This window comes from Lathyrus oleraceus, chromosome 4, assembly GCF_024323335.1.
Source record: "Lathyrus oleraceus cultivar Zhongwan6 chromosome 4, CAAS_Psat_ZW6_1.0, whole genome shotgun sequence".
Classification (NCBI taxonomy): Eukaryota; Viridiplantae; Streptophyta; class Magnoliopsida; order Fabales; family Fabaceae; genus Lathyrus; species Lathyrus oleraceus.
The window spans coordinates 53284960-53310417 of record NC_066582.1 but is presented as its reverse complement, the minus strand read 5'-3'; the positions used below and the strand labels follow the sequence as shown (position 1 = coordinate 53310417).

At 42.0% G+C, this 25458-nt stretch overlaps 1 protein-coding gene across 1 annotated transcript; it reads left to right on the top strand.

The window, feature by feature from the left end:
* Positions 1–9041: 9041 nt before the first annotated feature.
* LOC127135977 (uncharacterized) lies at positions 9042–10960 on the top strand. Its single transcript, XM_051062592.1, has 6 exons — positions 9042–9117; positions 9218–9359; positions 9456–9603; positions 9685–9815; positions 10000–10172; positions 10314–10960. The coding sequence occupies exons 1-6, from the start codon at positions 9042–9044 to the stop codon at positions 10958–10960; spliced, it is 1317 nt and encodes a 438-aa protein (XP_050918549.1).
* Positions 10961–25458: the final 14498 nt, after the last annotated feature.

Here is a 25458-nt window from a genome sequence, read left to right as displayed (position 1 = left end):
AAATGAGATGAAAATTGATATGCTACTCATTGAATGTGTTCTGTTTGAGATGGAATTTTTGTGGAATTTATTGAGCTGTTTTGATATTGATTTGATGGTGATCATTCTGTTTGGCCTTTTGAGGTTGCAAATGGCATGCTTTGTGATATTTTGTTTATGAAATGATGATAATGAATGATATGAGCAGGGGACCAATGGGATTTGTTTCTAATTTGTTTGATTGTGGTTTTGATTAATTTTCACTTGCTGTTTTGGATTTTTCATCTCCTTTGGACCCTAGGCTTGGCCTAGTGGTCTTGTTTCTCACTTTTGAGTTGTGTTTCAGGTTGAGATGCAAATGCCTTAAAGGAGAATGATGCAAGTTTGATTTGGCTAATTGTTGTGAACTAACTTGTTTTATTTTGTAGGATGCTTGGCTCACTTGAGTTGATTGTGCTTTGCACATTGCATTGTTTTTGTACATAGTCTGTTGATTCTTAACTTGTTTGTTTTGACTGTGTGACTTGAATACTGACTGTGCTTGATTGATTCCAGGTACCATAGTCGCTTTAGTTCTTTAAGAACTTGCTGTGCTGCTGCTTGGTTGTATAAACCAGTTGAGGTAGACTCTCTTGTCTCCATGTAGTCTGGAAGACCTGGCCTGTTACTTGGCCCGGCAACTGTCTGAAGTCCTCCTTAAGAGGCGATGTTTGTGATTGTTTACTTTTGTCCCCAAGCAGGTAAAGACCTCTATGAGGCAATTGGCGGAACCCAAGGGATGTGCAATCCATCCCCCGCTATTCTGTTGAGTCGTCCCTCTGCTCACACCACTGTGTTGACGCATTGGGACATTAACCCAAGATCTTGTACGTTTGTACAGTTGAGTATGAGTCTTGAGCGTAGAAGGGTTCCTCCATTCTGAACCCACGCTCCTTTGTCTGAAGCTCTCCCTGGCCAGGGATAAGAGCTGTGAAGTCTCATCTTCACTCACCTTTCATCTGCTTCACCCTGACTCTCAATGTCAGGGTTAAGAGCGAACACTACCTTGTACAGATGACTTGCCTCGGCAGTCCACCCTTGTTTGAGCCTCACTCGACTGGATATAGTGTGTGCTATGTGAATGTTTGCTTTATTTTGATTGAGCATGTGTGTTTTGCTTTTTCCTGGTTAGGATTAGCTTGCTGTTGAGCAAGTTAGGATAGAAACCATAACATAGGGCAATGATGCATGATAACACTAGGCTCGAGTACAGCTCCCTAGTAGTGTGTCTCCCTTTGCATCTGGTTAGAATTTCTTTCCCGTTCAGGGGAACTACGTCGCCCTGATCCTCATACCAGATGAGGTACGTAGGCAGGAGACCGTGCGAGGTCTCTCCGGGCACTTTTTTTTCTTTTTGTGTGTGTTTGCTTGTTTCTTCTTGTGTGTCAGGATATGGATGTAAGCCCAACGATTGGCTGTCCGTATCCTGATTGTGTTTGTTTGGTTCGGAAGCCGATGTAAGTCCAGCGATTGGCGTTTGGGTTCCAAGTTTTCCTGTGTTTGTGTGTGTCCTGTTTGGCGTGCGTGAGCCGAACTACGGCAGCTCTGATTCTCGTTCCAAACGAGATACGTAGGCATAGGATGCGATATCCTAGCGAGCCCCCTCCTCTTTTACCCCACCTGTGTGGTCTTCAGTGTGTGTGTGATGTTTGTTTTAGCAACCTTTTCTTTCTTTAGAGCGTGGATCCCGTCGAGTACGACGGACGTGAGGGGTGCTAATACCTTCCCCTTGCGTAACTGACTCCCGATCCCATCTCTCTGGTCGCGAGACCATGCTTTTCCCAGGTTTACTCTGAGCGTTTCCTTTTCCTCTTTTGGGATAAATAACGCACGGTGGCGGCTCTGTGTTGTTTTAGCCCGCCGATTGTTTTTCGCGGATGCGACAAGAGGCACATTGGGGAATCTCCCACAGCTACATACGAAATCCCATCCAGCCATACCGTTATGAGTCCAAGCTATATCAGCAGCCCGCAAACCCATCAATCTGACCGACCACTTGACCGTAGGATCAAGATGAGCAAAAGCACCCCGGGAAGGCAAATACCCCATAAACCACCTGAATAGAAACTGAGCACAGCACCGGATCAAACCCCCACGTCGCTTCTCGTTCCTGTTATGAACCGAGTAATAGACATCTCCGATCAGAGTAGGAATAGGGTTTCTCTGCATTAACAATCTGATAGCATTATGGTCCACAAAACTCTTCTGATTAGGAAACAAAATGATCCCATAAATGCTCACAGCAATCAAAGCACGGACCGTCTTCCAATTACCCATAGCAGCGTGTTCCTTGGCCTTAGCCTCCAAGAAACTCAAATGAAATCCAGGTAATTTTCCTTTCTCCTTCAAACCTTCCCTGGTCACCTCCGGACTCAAATAAAGAGCACGAGAAATCCCAAGGACATCAGGTTCTCCCCTAATAGCACAGAAAGGAATCTGATCTCGGATCGGAATACCCAAGATGTTGGCATAGTCCTCCATCAGAGGCCCCAACAAATAGTCCGGGAACACAAAACATCTCAGCCCCGGGTCATAGAACTGAAGAAGAGTATGAATGGCGCTCCTGTCACTGTCAGTGAGTCTGAAAACCACCTTCAGGATACTGCCGTATGACTCTCTGAACATCCCCACATGGTCGGGCGTAATCAATGCTATCATATCTCTCAGCTCGCCAATCTCTGGGTCAAAGAAACTGTAAGCAACGTCAGGCTTCAAACCGGTCCTCATGTCTGAACAGAAAGTCTCTCAACCAGGATCTCGATCAAAAATGTCCCTGCGTATGGATAAACATGTGTTAGATGCAGGTAAATGCAAATGTTATGATGCTGATGAATGAATGCAATGCATTGCCATCCTCCAAGTCATCTGATCAACTGTTGCTCTGAGTCACAACCCTGATCTCTGAACCGATCACAACCACCTGAAGGAATATGTAACCACAAATCCTACTCAAGGGTTCCGAAATAAACGGAAGATACATCATCATCATCATCATCAGACAATCTCTGAGCAGATACCCATAACCATCTGAATCGACCCGGGGAATCCTGAAATAAACGGATCCCCACTGATAACTAACTTGGACAGCACTCCGGCGTCTCAGAAATAAACGGCCATAAATCCGACTTATAAATAGGACTCTGATCAACGGAACCAATAGTCACCATCAAAGTCACCATCTGAACATGCATCTGTAAGAATCACCCTCCCCTCACAGGTAAATTCTAATCAGGTCATCCTAAGGCGGATAATAGTCTCGACAATCGGACAGAGATACTCAATGGGTTTGCCCTTTCGGGTGTGCCATTGTAGCTCCCTTAAGATCGTCTAAACCAAAGATCCGGGAAATGATCGGTCACCGGAGTCAATAGCCCAAAAGAGATAACCCAACCAAGGTGGAGTACTCCACAAAGGAAGAGCTCTCAGATGAACCTCGTCCGGCTTGTGGTATGTCACGTTGCAACAATATGCTAATAAAGCAATGAGGAACGTGAGACCACACTAATCCTAGGTGTACACTCGGGCCTGGGTTTTAGCCCCACTCAGAACACCCACCCCAAACAGAGGAACCACCTGCACAGAGGACGGCAACATGATAGTATGATGCATGCAAATATTTATGCAAATATATACACAGTCAGAATAATAAATGCAATAAATAACAGCACAAGCGACCTAAACTATCCTAAAACGCTAGGAGAGACTCGCTTAGGGAAGATGGACCAGCACAGGTCAACATCTTGAGAATCCCCAGCAGAGTCGCCAGCTGTCGCATCCGCGAAAAACAACCGGCGGGCTGAAACAAAAACAACACAGAGCCGCCACCGTGCGTTATTTATCCCAAAGGAGGGAAAGGAAACGCTCAGAGTAAACCTGGAAAAAGCATGGTCTCGCGACCAAAGAGAAAGGGTACGGGAGTCGGTTACGCAAGGGGAAGGTATTAGCACCCCTCACATCCGTCGTACTCGACGGGATCCATGCTCTAAAAGAAAGAAAAGGTTGCTAAAACAAACATCACACACACACACCGAAGACAACACAGGTGGGGGAAGAGAAAGAGAGGGCTCGCTAGGACATCGCATCCTATGCCTACGTATCTCGTCTGGAACGAGAATCAGAGCTGCCGTAGTTCGGCTCACGCACGCCAAACAAGACACATACAAACTCAGGCAAACTTGGAACCTGAATGCCAATCGCTGGACTTACATCGGCTTACGAACCAAACAAACACAAGAAGGCAAACGTGGATCCCGAAAGCCAATCACTGGACTTACATCGGCATCCGAACCAAACACACGCACACTGGAACCCGAATGCCACTCGATGGACTTACATCAGCTTCCAAGCACACAACAACCAACAAGTTAATAGGGAGTCGGGAACTCGAGCCTATAACTGTCAAGCACACACACAAAAAGAAAGAAAAGTGCCCGGAGAGACCTCGCACGGTCTCCTGCCTACGTACCTCATCTGGTATGAGGATCAGGGCGACGTAGTTCCCCTGAACGGGAAAGAAATTCTAACCAGATACAAAGGGAGACACACTACCAGGGAGCTGTACTCGAGCCTAGTGTTATCATGCATCATTGCCCTATGTTAAGGTTTCTATCCTGACTTGCACAAACAAGCTAATCCTATCCAGGCAAAAAGCAAGCAAGCAAGCATAAACAAAACAAAGCAAACATTCAAGTAGCACACACTATATCCAGTCAAGTGAGGCTCAAACAAAGGGTTAGACTGCCAAGGCCAGTCATCTGTACAGGGGTGGTGTTAGCTCTTAACCCTGACATTGAGAGTCAGGGTGAAGCTGATGAAAGGTGAGTGAAGATTAGACTTCACAGATCTTATCCCTGGCCAGGGAGAGCTTCAGACAAAGGAGCGTGGGTCCAGAAAGTGGGAACCCTTCTACGCTCAAGACACTGACACAACTGTACAAGTGTACAAGATCTTGGGTTAATGTCCCAATGCATCAACACAGTGGTGTGAGCAGAGGGACGACTCAACAGAATAGTGGGAGATAGATTGCATATCTCTTTGATCCACCAATTGCCTTAATCAAGGTCTTTACCTGCTTGGGGACAAAAATAAACAATCACAATCATCGCCTCTTAAGGAGGACTTCAGACAGGTGCCTGGCTAAATAACAAGCCAGGTCTTCCAGACTACATGGAGACAAGAGAGTCTACCTCAACTGGTTTATACAACCAAGCAGCAGCACAGCAAGTTCTTAAAGAACTAAAGCGACTATGGTACCTGGAATCAATCAAGCACAGTCAATATTCCAGACAAACCAACATTAAACAGCAAAAGTCAAACAGTTAATATATACAGTCAACCAATGCAATGTGCAAAGCACAATCAACTCAATTGAGCCAAGAATCCTACAAAACACACAAGTTAGTTTACAACAAGCAACCAAACTCAATTTAATCAACTTGCATTTCTCCTTAAAGCCTTTGCATCTCTTCCTGAAACACAATTCAAAAGTGAGAAACAAGACCACTAGGCCAAGCCTAGGGTCCAAAGGGGATGAAAAATCCAAAACAGCAAGTGAAAATTAATCAAAATCACAATCAAACAAATTAGAAACAAAACCAATTGGTCCCATGCTCATACCATTCACCATTATCATTTTATGAAAGAAAAGGCATCAAACATGCAATTTGCAACCTTAAAGGACCAAACAGAATGATCATCATCAAAAGCATACCAAAACACTTCAATAAATTCCACAAAAATTCAAGTCTAAACAGAACATATCCAATGAATAGCATATCAAATTTCAGCTCATTTGGATCAATGGAAGTATGGAAATTAAATTCATAAAGTTCAGACAAGTCCAAGCAAGCCAACACAAGTCATCAAAACAATCATCAACTTCCAATAATCCTAAAACAGAAACGAAATATGATAAATGAATGGGATCAAAACCATGATGACCTATAATGTGTCTAGAATCACTCCACCAAATTTCACACTCATACAATCAATGATCAGAATTTCACAAATCAAATGGTAACATGTGTCACAAAAAATCACAAAATGACCAAACAGAGGAGAAAATTCCAATCAATTAGGAAATGCCATCAATAAATCCATAAAAATTCCCATGTGATCTCAACATACATATGCTCAATCATACAAAAAATTTGGCTCAATCCAATGTCCCTAGGCATGGCAAATAAAATCATGAAGTTCATCAAGCTTGGTGTGACACAAATTGTCACACCTCTAATCAAAAATTCATATCTCCTCAACCAGGTATCCAAAAACTACAAACTACACATCAAAATCACCAGCAATGAGTCCAGAATAAGCACAAAAAATTTCATGAATTTATTTGGAAGCATCATCATTTCATGAGTGATATGGCAAAACATGTACAAATTGCATACCTCCAAACAATCCCTAAGCATTTTTAATTTCCACATGTGCACAAAAATCACCATAAAAATCTACACATTACAAGGAGAATCATGCAAAAAAATTCACAAAATTTGGACTATTTTTGAATTAGTTATGGATTTTTTAAGTTGTGTGATGAAGTTGAAATGGAAAATGAAAAAGAAATAAGAAATAATACAAATAATTTTGAATAATGGCACAAGCGTAATTCTTAACAACATGACCAAAACGACGTCGTTCCATTTAATTCAGTGGCGCAGCGTGATTGGATGCTGATGGCGGGAAACACAAATTTGAAAAAGAAATGGACAAATTCGGATCAAACACGTATTCCTCATCATCTTCAACAAACACCAAAACAGAATTTTCTAAAAAATCGTGATGAACAATTTCTCACCAAATGCAACAAACTATATATCATCGTGACCGTCTAAGCTAGCACATCATGAATATGTAATTTGTTTAACCTAATTCTTTCTACACAGCACGGATCGAACGAAAAAAGATTGCACATCAAATGTTCAAATCACGATTTCTCATCCAATACTTAACCAAATCAAAAACCACAAGTTGCATGAGGATCTACACTGAAAGATCTACACAAGCCATATAACAATTCAAGCAAAGGAGAATTTTGAACCCTAACCTCTTGGAGATTGCAGTGGTGAATCTGGATGTTTCAAGGTGTGAAAAGCAAAAACAGATGAAGCTTGATGTTCAGGAAGGTGAATGGAACACGTGCCTCAACTCAAAACACCTCCAGTTGCGAGAATTATGGAATTGCCATTGTTGTGCTTGCTTCCAACAGTTGCGATTTGGCCATGCTTTTGCCTTGATTCTATGAAACAGTCCTTCACCAAGGTTTATGGAGTATAGATCCACGAAGAATGCACAAGATTGATGAAGATTTCTTGGAGAAATGGTGAAAAAATGTGTGATGAAGTTTGGAGAATTTTGAGAGAAATGGAGGGAAAAACAGTTAGATCCTTGAAGAATGTGATGTAATTAGCATTTTCTGTTACAATTATCATTATATACCATCTCCTTAATCAACTTCTTAATCCAAATTACCAAATTGAGTTGGATTAGTGCTAATGAGATTTAAGTGTTATGTCCAAAATAGCCTTTTCCAAATTGGCAATGTATGACAGCAAAAACCAGCTGGAGAAAGTCTAAAATGATGTATGTGATGTGTTGGAAAAGGTCTCATGTGCAAATTCCATGTAATACTCAAAATCACTATGCCACACCAAAAATGCAAATGAATTCACTCAAAAAATGCCATTTTGCTATGAGAGTTCTTGATGAAATGTGATTATGCATCATGAAAGATCCTATGAAATGTGGTTTTCTCAAAGAAAAATCATCCAATTTGGCCATTCCATGTGAAAGTTATGCCACTTTGAATTTAGGCATTTTTGGAAAATGATTGGATCATAACTTGCCAACCATACATGGGAATTTCAAGTTCTTGGACTTTTTGGAAAGGTGAGAGCAAGATCTACAACTTTCATGTTGAACAAAATTTCATTTGAAGCATTTTTAGACATGTAATTTTGAGGTGAAAAACTTTCCATTTTTGGAAACTTTCATTACAAGTCACTTTCTATTTTTGGAAACTCTCCATCTGATTTTATTTTCTTCATTCTTGATGTTTGAAATGTCAAATGAAACTTGTTTCAACATGAATTAAGTATATCCAACCCTCTCCCACCTCCAAATCCATCAGTTCAAGCCCAGTTGACCACAGTTGACTTTTCTGATTGATAGATGAATTTGGCCATGCACTGATCAAGCTGAGCCTCAAACTCCTGATGAAATGGCTCAATGATGGAACCCTAGCCTCCATAAGCTCAATATAATCACATGAGGATCCCCATATCCATTATAGACCTCATCTCCTTGCCATGCCCTGACTGGGCCAATGCAGATGATTAGGGTTGACCAGTGGTCAAAACCCTAATCTCAAGGTATATGATCAATCTTCTTGAATCTTCTGAATGATAACAAGACCATGATGATGATGATGTATCATTTCAACCAAGATCAAAACCAATCTCCTTGAGAATCAAGAAACCCTAATTTGGACCCCACATCCTCAGATGGTTAGTGATCCAGTCAATGAAACCCTAGCTTGCATCATGTCCTCTTCATCCTCTGATCAAGACTTAGGAAGATGATTTGCACAATGTAACCACATGATATGCAATATGCCATGCCTAATGACCTACAAAATGATATGCAATATGCAAAGCTAGTCCCAAGAGAGGAGGGCAAATTTTGAGGTGTTACAGTAAAGACCCTTCGCTTCCCTATGCATTGGTCACATTAATCAAGTTTTTTTTATAAGAAGAGCGTCGTGTCTGGAAATGTATCTCCGGAACGAGTATGAACTTGGCCGGAGATGCATTTTTGGAAGTTGTCTGTGATTGATTTCCAGTTCTGTTATCAGTAGTAGGGCTTATATGTTGTTATGTTGTAATTTTTTTCATTAGATATGGTACACCCGGATGTTTTCCAAATATAAGTTGTTTCTCCGAATGTCCAAGGTGTTATCGTGAAGACGGTAGATGTTGGAAACCAATAATGGTTTAGATAGAAGATGCGCTTTTGTGACAATGACGTGCGAAAGAAGTGGGAAATATAGAACTCCTCTCCGGAATTTAAAAAGAGACGACACTAGTTCTAGAAAATGTGAGTGTCTGTTTAAGGTGCGTGGTTACATGTTGGCAAAAAAATTGGAGATTTAATGTGATATGTAGTTTGCATAACCATGATTTGTGTGAAAAAATAGATGGCCATCCTAGTGTGTGTCGACTCATTCCGGAAGAGAAGGAATGTGTTCTTGACATGACCTTGAATCTGGTTCAACTGAAAAATATACTTGCAACATTGAAACAAAAACAACCTGAAAATATATCAAATATCAAGCAGGTGTATATATTTGGTACCTGACTAACAAGGGGCTTAAGGGGGATAGAACTGAGATGAAACAACTCTTGAAACTGTTGAATGATAATAATTATGTCTAGGTACCTAACGTGCAAGGATGGAGTTTCTGTTAGATATATATTTTTGACTCGTCCTGATTCCATAAAGTTGTCCAACATGTTTCCTACGGTGCTCATACTTTATCCAACCTACAAGACCAATAAGTTTAGACTTCCATTATTGGAGATGGTTGGTGTTTCCTCATCTTAGAAGACATATTTTATTGGGTTAGCATTTCTTGAGTGTGAAAAAAAGGACATTTTTACTTAGGCGTTAGAGATGTGTCGGACACTGTTGAAGGATCAAGGTAAGATGTCTAAAGAGATTGTTATTGATCGCGATACCGTATTGATGAGTTCAGTTGCAACGGTATTTCCTTATTCTAATGCATTACTTTATAGGTATCACATAACAAAGAATGTGAGAAGTCGGGTTAAACCAGCGGTAGGGACGAAACATATAGAGTTAGAAGATGGAAATTTGGTGAAGGCAGGAGTGGTTGTGGAAAAAAATAATGGATGCATGGAATCATATTATAAACTCATCCACTAAGGAACTATATTCCGATTCCGTTATTCATTTTAGGAAAGTGTGTGAAAAGTATCCAGATTTGTTGGAATATGTTGGAAGCACAATTCTTGACCAAGTGAAGAAGAAAATTGTTTGTGCATGGAATGATAATGTTAGACACCTCGGAAATACAATAACTAACAAAGTTAAGGTCGCCCGTGCTATTTTGAAAATTTGGTTGGTAAATAGTAAGTGAGATTTGTGTAGAGACTGGGACTCCGTGAACCACATGATTCAAAACCAACATAATGAGATACAAATATCATTTGGTTGGAGCATCATAGTTTTGGAACACAGATTTAAAGATAACACTCTATATTCTCATTTAGTCGGTAGCATTTCTCGGGAGGGTTTGAACTATATTTTTCACGGGGCTAAACGAGTTAATAATGTAGGCTTCGTTAGCACAAAGTGTGGATGCACAATTGTGAAAACATATGGTCTCACATGTGCTTGTAATATTTCTAAAAAGGTGAGACTTGGTGACCTAATAAAAATGGACGAGGTTTGCATTCATCGGAAGAGACTTAGGTTTGATGATGATGATGTCATGAATGACGGTAAATCGAACATCTCTATTTTGATCGAATGGGAAGTGATACAAGAGATATTTTTGAAAGTCGATGACAACACGAAACTCCACATCAAAGAACAATTGAGGAATATTTCCTATTCGGAAACCACCAATATGAAACTGCCCTCTCAACCAGTAAAAACAAAAGGTGCTTTGAAGAAATTGAAGCCTACACCAAATGACAATTCGACTACACGTTCTCCTTCATATTTTGAACATGTTGACAAAGTTTTTCCTGACCCACCAACTCTAAAATTTCAAAAAAGTGTTGCCAAAGAAGCTTGCATTAGCAAACCACCTCTGACGTCGCCTCCGCCAAAGATTCCATTCATCGACGAGATGCCAATTTTTATGCATAAATATATCGAGCGGATCATCAATGTTAAGGGGGGCAGTAATTGAGGTTATCGAGCCGTTTCATCTTTATTTGTTAAAGGAGAAGATAGTCATACACTTGTCTATCATCAACTTATCCAAAAGTTGAAGACACATACAAAATCATACAGACGGTTGTACGGAAAGAAATAATACTTCGACAACGTTTATGAGTCTCTTATTCCTCGCCTTAGCGGTCTGGCGCCAGAGGCAAAATGGACGCGCTTCTCTGACATGGGTCACCTATTAGCATGTGCATATGACAAAGTGTGTATCGATCTGACACGATACAGTTTTTCGAAAACCTTTTTCCTATTGTGCACGATCCCACCTCAAAATATAAAAGATCGTATTATGTGTATTGGGTGACTTTCAAAATCAAGTCATTTTGTTCATGTTTACTTGAAACTGGGATGCCCTAAACCACTTACATCACTGGAGTGAACAACTCATTCAACAACAAAAGCTGAGACTTGGACGAATCATTTTATAGAAAGGATGCAAGAGTTTGAGAAATTGAGCAACATTGAAAGAGAATCAAATGCATAAAAGTCTGAGGGGGTACCACCAATAGATTTAGCCAACGACATATGTTTTAATTCATTTTAATTTCTTATTTTTCCGGAAAAATAAGTGTATGCAATTGTGCCTTAATATAAATGAAGTGTTATATATTGACCATTTGTTCATATTTTGTCTTAATGCATTTTTTATCTTCCCCCATAACAACATTTATGTTTATTGTAAATGAAAAAACATGTTTTGTTATAGTTTTTGTCCTGGAATTGGTTTAGGAGATGTTTTGGAGATATATCTCCAGAACAAGATGATATGGTGCGGTTCCAGAGATATATCTTCGGAATGCCAGTCATTGAGTGGTCCATATTGATCTATGGCTTTTAGAAATTAAGGTGATCTTATGTTATATTTCACACAAACTGAAAATGTCTCAAATGTCATCACTAAACATTGACTGGTATGTCGTAAATGTCTCCTTCTCCAATGGAGCTCCCGAGCACACGTTCACACTCAACGACTTCACCTCCCTTGATGATATCAAAGACGAAATACATTATCTCCTACCTTACGGAGAAAATCAGAAGATTGTGAAGCTCGAGTACCGTTCACCGTGATTGACAATGGAGGGAAGATTGAGTTTAGAAAATTTGAGCTCAAGATGCAAGTGGATGTAAGGGCTATGTGGAATACGTTTTTCCATTTCGAAACAAAAGTTATGCTCAAGTTGGAAGTGTGGATTTCAAGATCGGTCGAAGATATTCTGAATATGTGCAAGTGTTCACTTGGGTATTTGTCGCATCACGCGAAAAACCGGCGGGAAAAGAAGAAACAACAGAGCCGCCACCGTGCGTTATTTATCCCAAAAGAGGGAAAGGAAACGCTCAGAGTAAACCTGGAAAAGACATGGTCTCGCGACCAAAGAGAATGGGTTCGGGAGTCGGTTATGCGAAGGGAAGGTATTAGCACCCCTACGCATCCGTCGTACTCGACGGGATCCACGCACAAAAGGAAAGATAAATGGTTGCTAAAACACTGCTCAAACACACGCACACTGGCTGAAAGAGACACAAGAAAACATACTGAAACTGACTCGGCAGGATACCGCATCCTGGGCCTACTTAGTCTACCAGGCATAGACATCAGAGTCGAAGTAGTTCGGACTGGGGAAACGACACATGCTCGCTAGGATATCGCATCCTATGCATACGTATCTCCTTGGAAGAAGGAGAATCAGAGCATTCGTAGCTCGGCTGACACGCACACAAACAAACACAAACACAGGCAAACGTGGAGCCCGAATGCCAATCACTGGACTTATATCGGCATCCGAACCGAAAACACACACAAGAAGGCAAACGTGGAGCCTGAATGCCAATCACTGGACTTACATCAGCATCCGAACCAAACACACGCACACTGGAACCCGAACGCCACTCGATGGACTTACATCAGCTTCCAAGCACACAACAACACAAAACAAAGACACAGGCGCCCGGAGAGATCAGCTCAATCTCCTGCCTACATACTTCATCTGGTATGAAGATCAGGGCGATGTAGTTCCCCTACGCAGGGATAAAGGACTAGCCTAACCAGATAACAGAGGGAGACACAACACTAGGGAGACTACGACTCGAGCCTAGATGTTATCATGCAAAATCATCCCTAAGTTAAGGTTTCTAGCTAACTGGCACAGGAAGCAAGCCTGCCCTAAACATGACTTGCACAGGAAGCAAGCCACACACACATTTAACTTGCACAGGGAGCAAGCCAAGCAAAACCTAACTTGCACAGGAAGCAAGTCTAAACTAAACCTAACTTGCACAGGAAGCAAGTCAAACAAACACACAAGCACAGGTAGCACACACTATACACAAGCAAGGGGCTCAAACAAGGCTAGGTTTTAGTCGAGGGGTCATATCAACCTCAACAAACAAACCACTGGAACGGGGTAGTGTTAGCTCTTAACCTTGCCATCGAGGGGCTAAGGTGAAGCAGATGAAAGGTGAGTGAAGATAAGACTTCACAGCTCTTATCCCTGGCCTGGGAGAGCTTAAGACAAGAATGTGTGGGTTCAGAAAGTGGGAACCCTTCTACACATTTGATACTGACTCAACTGTACAATTGTACAAGATCTTGGGTTTGTATCTGCAATGCATCAACACAGTGGTGTGAGCAAAGCAGATGACACACAGAATAGCAGGGGATAGGTTGCTTATCCCTTGGGTTCTGCCAATTGCCTCTTCACTTAGGAGGTCTTTGACTCTATGCAAGGACAAAAGTAAACAGTCACAAACATTGCCTCTTAAGGAGGACTTCAGACAGTTGCCTGGCCAAGTAACAGGCCAGGTCTTCCAGACTACATGAAGATTAGAAATATACCTCAATGCAAATTGCTTATACAAGCAAAGCAAAGCAAAAGTTCACAAGGAACTAAGCAACTAAAAGCACCTGAAATAGTCAAGCAGACATTAGTATACAACCTCAAACAAAGCAAAAGGAAACAGAAGTCAACAGTCAGTCAGAAGCAAATGAATGTGCAAGGCACAAGGCTTAAGGCTTGAGAGCCAAGCCACCTACAAAACAAACAAGTTAATCAAAGATATTCAAGCAAGCTCAATCAAAAGAATTGGCCTCATTGGTCATTTGTTGGTCAACCTGAAAACACAAGCTCAAAAGTGAGTAACAGGACCACTAGGGCAAGCCTAGGGTCAAAAGAGAATGAAAAAGTCAAAACAGCAAAGGGCAAGCATTCCAAATCATGTTTAATCAACCAAGAAACAATCCCAATTGGGTTCATGTTCATATCATGCATCATCATCATTTCATAAGCAAAAGAAGTCAAAGCATGGCAAATGAGAGCTCATAGGAGTCAACAGAAAGACTTGCATCAAAAGTCAACTCAAACATTTCCAAAAATCACCAAATAAATCATGATCAATCCTAACACATATCATGGTAAGCATGTCAAATTTCATCTCATTTGGACAAGTGGAAGGCAGTCAATGAAAATCAGAAAGTCAAAGCAATTTTGAACATGCTCAAAGAAGTCAACCAAACATGCATCAACTTAGAAAAATCATAAATCATAGATGGTGTATGATAAATGAATGGGACTAAAACCATGGCAAAGATGAGGATGTCTAGCAATCACATGAAAAATTTCATGTCCATCCAATAAAGTATGAGAATTTCACAAATGAAATGGGAACATGTGTCACAAAAAGTCAACATATGACTAAACAGGGGAGAAAATCTCAAACAATTAGGAAATGCCATAAATAATTCCAAGAAAATTCATATGTAAGCTAGACATACAAGAGTACATTCATGCAAAAATTTAAACCAATTTGAGTTGAAGAAGCATGGTAATGAAAATCATGAAGTTGGACATCAATGGTGTGACACAAATTGTCACACCCTAATTCAGAAATTCACAACTCACAATCCAGATAAGATAAATTCACAAACTCTACACCAAAATCACCATGAGTGTGTCTAGTTTAAGCACAAAAAATTTGGGAGCCATTGGATAAAGTATCACCATTTCACAATTGTTTTGGCAAAAGGTACAAAAAATGGATACATGCCAAAAACCCTAATACCATTTAAAATTCACATGTGCACTATTTGAATAAAAATGCTCATAAAAAACTAGATGAAGAATGGAGATCAATGTAAAAAATCCCATCTCAATTGGATAAGAAATGAGCAACTTATGATTTTTTTAAATGCAAAGGAAATAAAAAAGAAATATGTGAAGGCAAGGCAAGAGTAAGATATAAGTATGAGAAAATAAAAACATATATGAGATGCCCCCCCCCCCCACGGAATCGAACCGTGCATCCAAGCCAGGCGCTGCTTCGCTGAGAACAAAACTCAGCGTTTTGTTTCCTGAGCGTGAGTACAAAACTCACCGTTTTGTTAAATGAAAAAGCTAAGGGCCCAGTCAACCTTTCCTGGACCAATAGCGCGCCGTCATGGATAACCCGCTGGACCAATGGCAGCGTTTCTTTAAAAAGAACAAAATGCACAACATACAAAAAGAAGCCCTAAGGATCTAACGGCTTGGCAACAGTAAAAAGAAAATTTCCAGCATTCATGTTGCAGAAAAATATGCAGTATTCATACGTTCAACACAACAATTTCCAGTAACACAAAAATTGCACCAAAATTGACAACCAATATATCAAAATGCTCGTCTAAACACGCACATCCATAATCCAACATTCATATTCACTAGATCAAGCTAACAACCAAGAACCAAACAAAAACATATTTGAGTGTGAAACTTTAAATCCATGTATTTCTCTCAATATGCAACCATTTTTAATGAATCAAAGCTCATTGTAACCAGCATAACAAGGTCTATCTAAAGCACATCATGATTTAGAGAAATGAGAGACTCAAAAACTGACCAAAGTTGGAGAGCAGTCGTGATTCAGTGAGAGTTAGGCCATGTAAGCTCGAAACAGATACTCCTTAAGCTCCCTAAAGTTGAATGATGAAGTTGGCTTGGCTCGAAACAACTTGAAACAGCTTCAACCACACTTTGCCATTGATGATGCCTTGGAAAAACAGTCGGGCAGGAGGCTTTCCAGTTGTGGAATGATGGTGAAAACAAGCTTAAAATGGTGTATGGATGTTGTTTTAGGCAAGGCAATGTCAAGCTCTTTGAGTTTCTTTGACAGATTTTGAAAATGGGAGAAAATGAGGTTTTGAGAGAGTGAATGATTTTCTCTGTTTGGAGGCAGCTGCTAGGGTTTCATTTAGCAGAAAAATGATGTTTAAATACTCTGTTTAAGGGTACAAATCACAGTCCATGAAAAGGTGGGATGGAGTTGGTGAAAAATGTACTTTTGGCCAATTTTCAAGCAAGTTAGGAATGGCTGTGTGTACTGCACGAAAATGACTTTGTAACATGACCAAAATATGATTTCTTAACCTATTTGAATGGCCAAATTGATTAGAAATGGCTATCTCAAAAATTCACTTTTGTACCACACTTGAAATCAATTCATGCAAGTCCAAAAATGCCATTTTGATTGGTGAAGTTTTGGTGAATGATGATGACATATTTGGAAAGAGGGCATCAAATGTGACTTGTTGCAAAAAACCCCACCCATTTTGGCCAAGTGGTTTGAGAGATATGGCCTTTTGAAGTTCAAGAATTTTTGAAAATGAATTGATCATAACTTGCCAAACATACATGGGAATTGAGTGTTCTTGGACTTTTTGGAAATGGGAGAACAAGATCTTCAACTTTCATGTTGGGCAAAAATTCATTTGAAGCTTGTATCATGATGTAAGTTTGAGGATCAAGACTTTCCATTTTTGGCAGGTTTCAATTACAGGTCCAGTTTCTATTTTTGGAAATTTCTGATTTGGCTTCAAATTCTTCAATGATGATGTTTGCCATGATATATGAGGCCTATAGGGACATGAATAAGCTCTCTCAAACCAAATCCATCCATCAAAACCATAAAATCAACCATAGTTGACCAAGTTTGACTTTTTAGGGTTTCTGACTGACTGTGCATTGACTGATGACTTCTGAACATCCAATCCTTGATCAAAACACTTCAAATGGATCCCCAAGTCATGTGAACATGTTGGACCAACCCTAGGGCCTTGGCTCCTTGAGAATTGTGCTTGCTTGCTTGACTGACTGATCTCCTGACCAGTTTGACCTAATTTCTTGATTGGCTTGCACTTGAGGCAAATGGGACAATGCAATGCTATGCAGTGGACCATGTTATGCTATGACCTAATATGAAAATGTATGTACAATGATAGGTGCAAATTTGAGGTGCTACAGCTGCCCCTATTCAATCAGCTGGGAACCCGAATGGATGAGAGCAACGGCTGTCAGACTTTCAGGGTAACAGGGATTGAATACCAAGAACCGTAGAAATTTGCACTCTGCCGGATATGATACAAGAAGAACCAAGTCATTTACTGATGACGCCTGCAATTGACATCTTCAGAAAAGCGAAACCATTTACGGATGGTTAGAAACTGGTAACTTGATATTTACCGATATCAACTTCAGCAAAACCATTTACCGATGGCTGCTGGGAAACAACTCTGGTGTAAAAGGAAGCAAAACCATTTACCGATGGTGGCTTCAAAGAAACTTGACATTTACCGATATCAAATTCAACTCGACCATTTACCGATGGCTACTGCAACTGGGGATCCGATATTTACCGATATCGAAGAAAACGGGGCCATTTACCGATGGCGGATAAAACTGGGCATTCAATATTTACCGATATCGAAGCAATACGGGGCCATCTACCGATGGTGTCTCCACTTGAGGAGGAACAAAATCTTTGTGGTGTAATCAGACAAGACGTTTACCGACGACTTCTGGGGATCTTGATTTTATCAACAAGGAAACAAAGCATGACCAGACATTTACCGGTGACTGGGATGAGACTCGATGTTTACCGACATCGAAAGATGATGTTTACCGACATCAAAACAAACGACCAGACATTTACCGATGACCGGGGAACACTTCACTAAGGAAAAAACAAATATTTGCAACTGGAAACCAGATAGAACATTTACCGATGACTCTACTGGGGATTTAGCTGGGGATCATCAGACATTTACCGATGACTGCAGAAAAGACTCGATGTTTACCGACATCGAAAGATGATGTTTACCGACATCAAAAATGAAATGACCAGACATTTACCGATGACTGGGGTGAGACTCGATGTTTACCGACACCGAAACAATGGTGTTTACCGACACCAAAAATGACGACCAGACATTTACTGATGACTGGGGAGAATACCCGATGTTTACAGACACCGAAACAATGGTGTTTACCGACACCAAACAAAGAAACACACGCGGGTGCTAGTATGAAACTTACCGGTATCACAAGAACGACTTTTTAGATATGTCAAGACAAGGTTGACCACTTGCTGGGGGTCTCACTGGGGAGAAACAAACTTTCTGTCACCAACGGGTGAGGAAATAAACCTCTGTGGGGATATCAATCCTGAATGCTGTCAAGAGCAACTGTAGCAGACTTGCTGTGCTGATGTTGAATGAAATGATCCGCCTCTGCCGGGGATACGGTCTGGTGAGGTTAACATATGAATGCATATGTTTGAATTTTTCTATGGCGTAATGCTCCATATGGAATGGAAATGCTACGCGGTTTTGAGGATGCAATGATTACTACATGCAAAATGCAAAATGATGAAAAACTCCGGCTGGGGAGCCAAAACTGATCGGGTACTCCAACTCTGCGGGGAGACTCTGCAGGGAGAGCAACGACTTCTCACTCATGTTGGAGAATAGCACTGCTGCCGGGGGAAGGTAAGCTCCGCTGGGGATATCCTTCAGTCCACAGATAGGATAAATGCTGGAGATAAATTTCAATGAACCTGCCTCACTCGGGGAGGAAATCGGTAAATACAGGCCTGCTGGGGATAGGCAATCCTTAGATTTGTCGGGGAATAGAAGACACTATCCACAGACGTCTTCGCAGGGGAACATAGCTCTGATAGCTTCCAAACTTGCTCGGGGAAAATATCTGCTGAGGAAACGTCCTCACAGATGCCAATCTGAAAAACAGCACAACAAAGTGCCCCCAGGGGATACATGGACAAGATACGCTCAAGTGTCCTCAACATTCAAAATGATTTTCAAATGTTTCATCATCCTGCAAGCTATTGTGTAGCCTTCATGTTCTTATATGCAATGCTTATCAAAAATTCGGACATTTTTGCAAACAAAACAGTAAAAATAAAAACAAAAGAGCCATTTATCTGAATAACGACTTTTATTGATTGAAAATGTGCCTGAAAAGGCAAATACATCGGGAAGCAATTCCTAGAAAGAGGTAATTGCGCACAAAAGGAAAAATCTATCCTAATGGCAACGTGAACACGGCATCCACTATTTCCCAATTCTGTTATAACTCACAGATCATCAGTTTTCCTCCCAACTCCTTGCTTTCTGAGAAGAATGACTGGACGGATCACATCTTTCGAGATGGCAGACGACAAAGCTTGATGAAGTACAGACAACTCAGACTGTAGTCTTCGCTTTAATCCCTCTTTTGGCTGGATCGCCCTTTCGGGTTTTCAATCCACCGGGATACCCATTTTTGCCTAAGCCGCCCTTGCGGGTTTTCGACTTACCGGGTGTACAAATTCTTTTCATTTTATCCCTAATTTTTGCCCGAACCTTTTCTTTCTGTTTTTTGGTTCGCCGGGATGCCCCTTTTTTGCCTGGACTCTTTTTTCTTTTTGTCCAGCGGGTCAATTTATGCGAAGTATTTTTTGACTACATCTGAGTTAACAGGGGACGGAAAGTCTTCACCATCCATAGTTGTAAGCATCAAGGCTCCACCGGAGAAGACCTTCTTCACAACATACGGACCTTCATAATTAGGAGTCCACTTGCCCCTGTTATCTGCACCAGGAGGGAGGATCCTCTTCAAAACTAGATCACCGATCTGATAGCTTCGAGGACGCACTTTCTGATCAAAGGCTCGCTTCATCCTTCGCTGATACAACTGTCCATGGCATACAGCTGCTAGCCGTCTCTCTTCGATAAGGCTCAACTCGTTAAACCTTGTTCGAATCCACTCGGCTTCGTCCAGCTTGACATCCAATAAAACTCTCAGAGAAGGAATCTCCACTTCAACAGGTAGGACAACTTCCATACCATACACAAGGGAGTAAGGGGTTGCCCCGGTCGACGTACGTACTGAGGTACGGTACCCATGCAAAGCGAAAGGCAGCATCTCATGCCAATCCTTGTACGTAACGACCATCTTCTGCACAATCTTCTTGATATTCTTGTTCGCCGCTTCTACAGCACCATTCATCTTCGGTCTGTAAGGAGAAGAATTGTGATGTTCAATCTTGAAATCTTTACAAAGCTCTTTCATCATCTTGTTATTGAGATTCGAACCATTGTCAGTGATGATTCTCTCAGGAACTCCATAACGACATATGATTTCTTTCTTGATGAACCGGGTAACCACTTGTTTGGTAACGTTAGCATAGGAAGCTGCTTCCACCCATTTGGTGAAATAGTCAATCGCTACCAAAATGAAGCGATGTCCATTCGAAGCAGTAGGCTCAATCTTCCCAATCATATCAATGCCCCACATGGCAAACGGCCAAGGCGAATTCATGACATTCAGAGGGCTTGGTGGTACATGCACCTTATCAGCATAGATTTGACACTTATGGCACTTCCGAGCATACTTGAAACAATCGGATTCCATAGTCATCCAGTAATAACCCGCTCTCAACAATTTCTTAGCCATTGCATGTCCGCCGGCATGAGTACCGAAGGAACCTTCATGAACTTCCTGCATTAACATGTCCGCCTCGGGTCTGTCCACGCATCTGAGCAAGACCATGTCAAAGTTTCTCTTATACAGCACATCATCCTGATTCAAATAGAAGCTTCCAGCTAGCCTTCTCAGGGTTTTCTTGTCATTCTTCGACGCCCCTTCAGGATACTCCTGAGTCTTGAGGAAGTTCTTGATGTCATAATACCACGGCTTCTCATCAATCACAACAGACTCGGCTGCAAACACATACGCAGGCCTCTCGAGTCGATTCACCGCAACATGTGGCACATGATTCCACCAATGAACTTTGATCATAGACGACAAAGTTGCCAAAGCATCAGCCATTTGATTCTCATCCCGGGGGACATGATACAACTTCACCTTCTTGAAGAACGTCAGTATTCTTCTGGTGTAATCTCTATACGGAATCAAATGCGGCTGATTCGTATTCCAATCTCCATTGACTTGATTGATCACTAGAGCGGAATCTCCATAAATGTCAAGCGTTTTGATCCTCAGATCAATGGCTTCTTCTATCCCCATGATACAAGCCTCATACTCAGCTTCGTTGTTGGTGACGTCAAACGTCAATCTGGCAGAAAAAGGTATATGAGCACCTTTAGGATTGATCAATACTGCCCCAACACCGTTACCATTCATATTCACAGCCCCATCAAACATCAGTGTCCATTTGTCATCCGGATCCGGTCCTTCCTCGACAAGAGGCTCTTCGCAATCTTTCATCTTAAGATACATGATGTCTTCATCAGGGAATTCAAACATCATAGGCTGATAATCTTCAATCGGTTGCTCGGCGAGGTAGTCTGACAGAATACTACCTTTGATGGCCTTTTGTGACGTGTACTGAATATCATATTCTGTTAGAATCATCTGCCAACGAGCAACGCGTCCGGTGAGAGCCGGTTTCTCAAAGATGTACTTCACTGGATCCATCTTAGAAATCAATAAGGTAGTATGGTTCAACATATACTGCCTCAGTCGGCGAGCAGCCCAGGCCAAAGCACAGCAAGTTTTCTCGAGCAGTGAATATCTTGTTTCACAGTCGGTAAACTTTTTGCTAAGGTAGTATATGGCATGCTCTTTTCGACCAGACTCGTCATGCTGTCCCAATACACACCCCATCGAGTTCTCAGTCACTGACAGGTACATTATCAGAGGTCTCCCTGGAACTGGAGGTATAAGGATTGGAGGTTTCTGTAAATACTCTTTAATCTTGTCAAAAGCTTTCTGACAATCATCATTCCACTTGATCGCTTGATTCTTTCTAGCAGTTTGAAAATTGGTTCACACGTGGCAGTTAGATGAGATATGAACCTTGCAATGTAGTTCAATCTCCCTAAAAACCCACGGACTTGCTTCTCCGTTTTTGGTTCAGGCATCTCTTGAATAGCTTTGACTTTCGCTGGATCAACCTCAATCCCTTTCTCACTGACAATGAAGCCTAAAAGCTTCCCTGATCTCACCCCAAACGTACACTTGTTCGGATTCAACCTCAGCTTGAACTTTCTCAACCGGTCAAACAGCTTCTGCAAATTAACCAGGTGCTCCTCTTCTGTCTGCGACTTCGCAATCATATCATCTACGTACACTTCAATTTCTTTGTGCATCATGTCATGAAAAAGAGTCGTCATTGCCCTCTGATAGGTAGCACCAGCATTCTTTAGCCCAAATGGCATCACCTTATAGCAGAACGTGCCCCAAGGTGTAATGAATGTCGTCTTTTCCATGTCCTCTGGCGCCATCTTGATCTGATTATATCCAGAGAAACCATCCATGAAAGAGAATACCGAGGATTGAGCCGTATTATCAACCAATACATCAATGTGAGGTAATGGGAAATCATCTTTCGGACTCGCTCTATTCAAATCCCGGTAATCGACACACATTCTGACTTTACCATCCTTCTTCGGCACAGGAACGATGTTGGCCACCCATGGGGGATAACTTGTAACAGCCAAAAAACCTGCATCCCACTGCTTCTGAACCTCTTCCTTGATCTTAGTTGCCATGTCAGGACTCGTTCTACGAAGCTTCTGCTTGACCGAAGGACATCCTTCTCTAAGAGGTAATCGATGCACCACAATGTCTGTATCTAACCCAGGCATATCTTGATATGACCAGGCGAATATCTCCACATATTCTCTCAGCATCTCAATCAGCCTCCTCTTGACAGAGTCCTCTAAAGCAGCCCCAATCTTGATTTCTCTTTTGGCGTCCTCAGTACCCAAATTAACAACCTCCAACTCCTCCTGATGAGGTTGGATGACCCTTTCCTCCTGCTTCAGCAATCTGACCAATTCTGCAGGGAGTTCACAGTCTTCCTCACTCTCCTCTTCAGCTTGGTAGATGGGATTGTCGAAATCATACTGAGCCATAACAGAACTGTTCATAGTGAATGCCATAAGATCGCTTCTGCATGTTTAATGCTTTGTTTTAGAAAAAGAGTTCAATAAAGTCACAAAAAACAAAAACATTGCCATTTTTATTGTTTTGAAAAAAGATGAAAACAAAAAATAGAAAGACAGGGATCACAAAGTTTGATTTCAAAAAATGTCCTTCATTAATGATAATCATTAAAACATGATGAGGCCCTACAATGAATCACTACGCCTTGGGCAGATCGTAGGATTTTCATGCAAAATGAAAAAACAACAGAAAATTACTCTGTCAGAAGAGTAACTTGAACCACTTCTTCAGCCGTCCAGTGTTGATAGACCCCCCTGGTGCACACGGGCGAACCCAGTTGTCCAAATCACAATCACTGTCACAGTCTTCACTACCGGTTGCAGAGACGTCGCCATGATTCATCAGCCCAGCGCTGGTAAAGGTACTCGGACCCGCTTGACCATTCTGCTCTGCTTGGAGAGGCTCGTAACCAACGCCAAATTTGTCTTCTTTAACAGGCAAGTCCACCATCTTGCCCCAGCCTTCAGCTTTGCCAGAATCAACAACCTCCTTAGCCTGCTTGTAAGAAGTAATTGAAGCACCTGGCTTCCTCTGCTCAGCGTACGCCACTTTCTCAAGAGCCACAGTCTCAAACGCCTGGCATAAGGTTTCGTGGATCTCGCCATCCACCTCAACATATTTGAACGAGGATAGATGACTCACCAGAATCTCTTCTTCACCGCACACAGTCACAATCTGACCGTTCCAGACATACTTGAGCTTTTGATGGAGAGTCGACGAGACTGCCCCTGCTGCATGAATCCATGGACGCCCCAATAAACAACTATAGGCGGGCTGGATGTCCATAACATAGAAGATGATATCGAATACCTCAGGACCTATCTTCACAGGCAAGGTAACTTCCCCACACACAGAACGTTTGGATCCGTCGAAAGCACGAACGATCAGGTCACTGGGAGTAAGCACAAACCCTTCCACATCAATCTTCTTCAGAATCTGCTTAGGCAACACATTCAGCGACGACCCGGTGTCTACCAATACGTGAGACAACACTGCCCCCTTGCACTCCATGGTGATGTGCAAGGCTTTGTTATGGTTTCGCCCTTCAGGCGGTAAGTCCAGGTTGGTGAATCCTACACCATGCCTGGTGCTCACATTGGCCATCACACCCTCCAGTTGATTGACAGAAATCTCCTGAGGCACGTAAGCCAGATTCAACATCTTCAGCAAGGCATTACGGTGTGCCTCAGAGCACAACAACAGTGAAAGTATAGAAATCTTGGACGGAGTTTGATTCAACTGATCTACAATCTTGTAGTCACTCTTCTTGATTATCTTCATAAACTCCTCCACGTCCTTCTCAAATGACCCCTCGGGCGCTTCCTTCTGGACAGGTTCTTCCTCAACCACAGCTTGCTTACCCTTTGCTTTGGCGAGAGCCTCAGCATTATTGTCCCTCAAAGGCTGCGGTGCGAACAGACGACCGCTTCTGGTAAAACCTCCTGGACCCCCTACATTATCCACAGCCGGACCAACAGTTGCAGGAACTCTATTCGGTAAACCAATTGTCACTGGAGCTTGATTCACTGGTCTCGTCTGACTTTCAGCCCTTCTGTTACTGCGGTAAGCATTATCATACTTCCACGGCACGGCTCTACTATTCTCAACAGCCCTTCTTCCAGACGCAGCGATAGTAGTTGGAGCACTGATGGTTACAGGCACGGAAATGGTAACTGGGGTACCATTTGTTGCAGGTGCACTAACGACCCTTTGTCCACGTCCTTCAGACGGTTTAAAGTAAATGGTGATAGTTGACACTGTTCCACGATCTTTTACAGCCCTACTGAATTGCAAACAACCCTCATCCATCATACCCTGGATACCGGCCCTTAGCTGGTCGCAACCATTCTCAGATTCTGCACAGCCCAAACAATCCTCATCACAGCCCGAGTAGACACCCCCATTCAGCAGACGGCCCTTCACAACTAGCAGAGAAGTCTGAACATCATCAACATTAACAACCAGATCTTCAGCTTCTTCCCCTCAATATTGTTCACTCTATGCCCACCATGCTGAGGCATAGGGTTGTTTACGACGTTAGGCACTGGAGCGAAGTTGATCGCCTTGGCATCGATCAAATCTTGGACCTTGTGCTGGAGAGCCCGACACTTCTCAGTATGATGCCCTGGTGCCCCAGAGTGAAAGTCACAACGGACGTTGGCGTCGTACCCAGGAGGCAATACTG

Excerpts from the sequence above, each read along its gene's own strand:
- LOC127135977 (XM_051062592.1), top strand. The coding sequence starts at position 9,042 with ATGACGTGCGAAAGAAGTGGGAAATATAGAACTCCTCTCCGGAATTTA. Across the intron at positions 9,604-9,684 it reads GACTTCCATTATTGGAGATG|GCGTTAGAGATGTGTCGGAC; the intron begins GTTGGTGTTTCC and ends ATTTTTACTTAG. Across the intron at positions 9,816-9,999 it reads TCTAATGCATTACTTTATAG|GAAAGTGTGTGAAAAGTATC; the intron begins GTATCACATAAC and ends TATTCATTTTAG.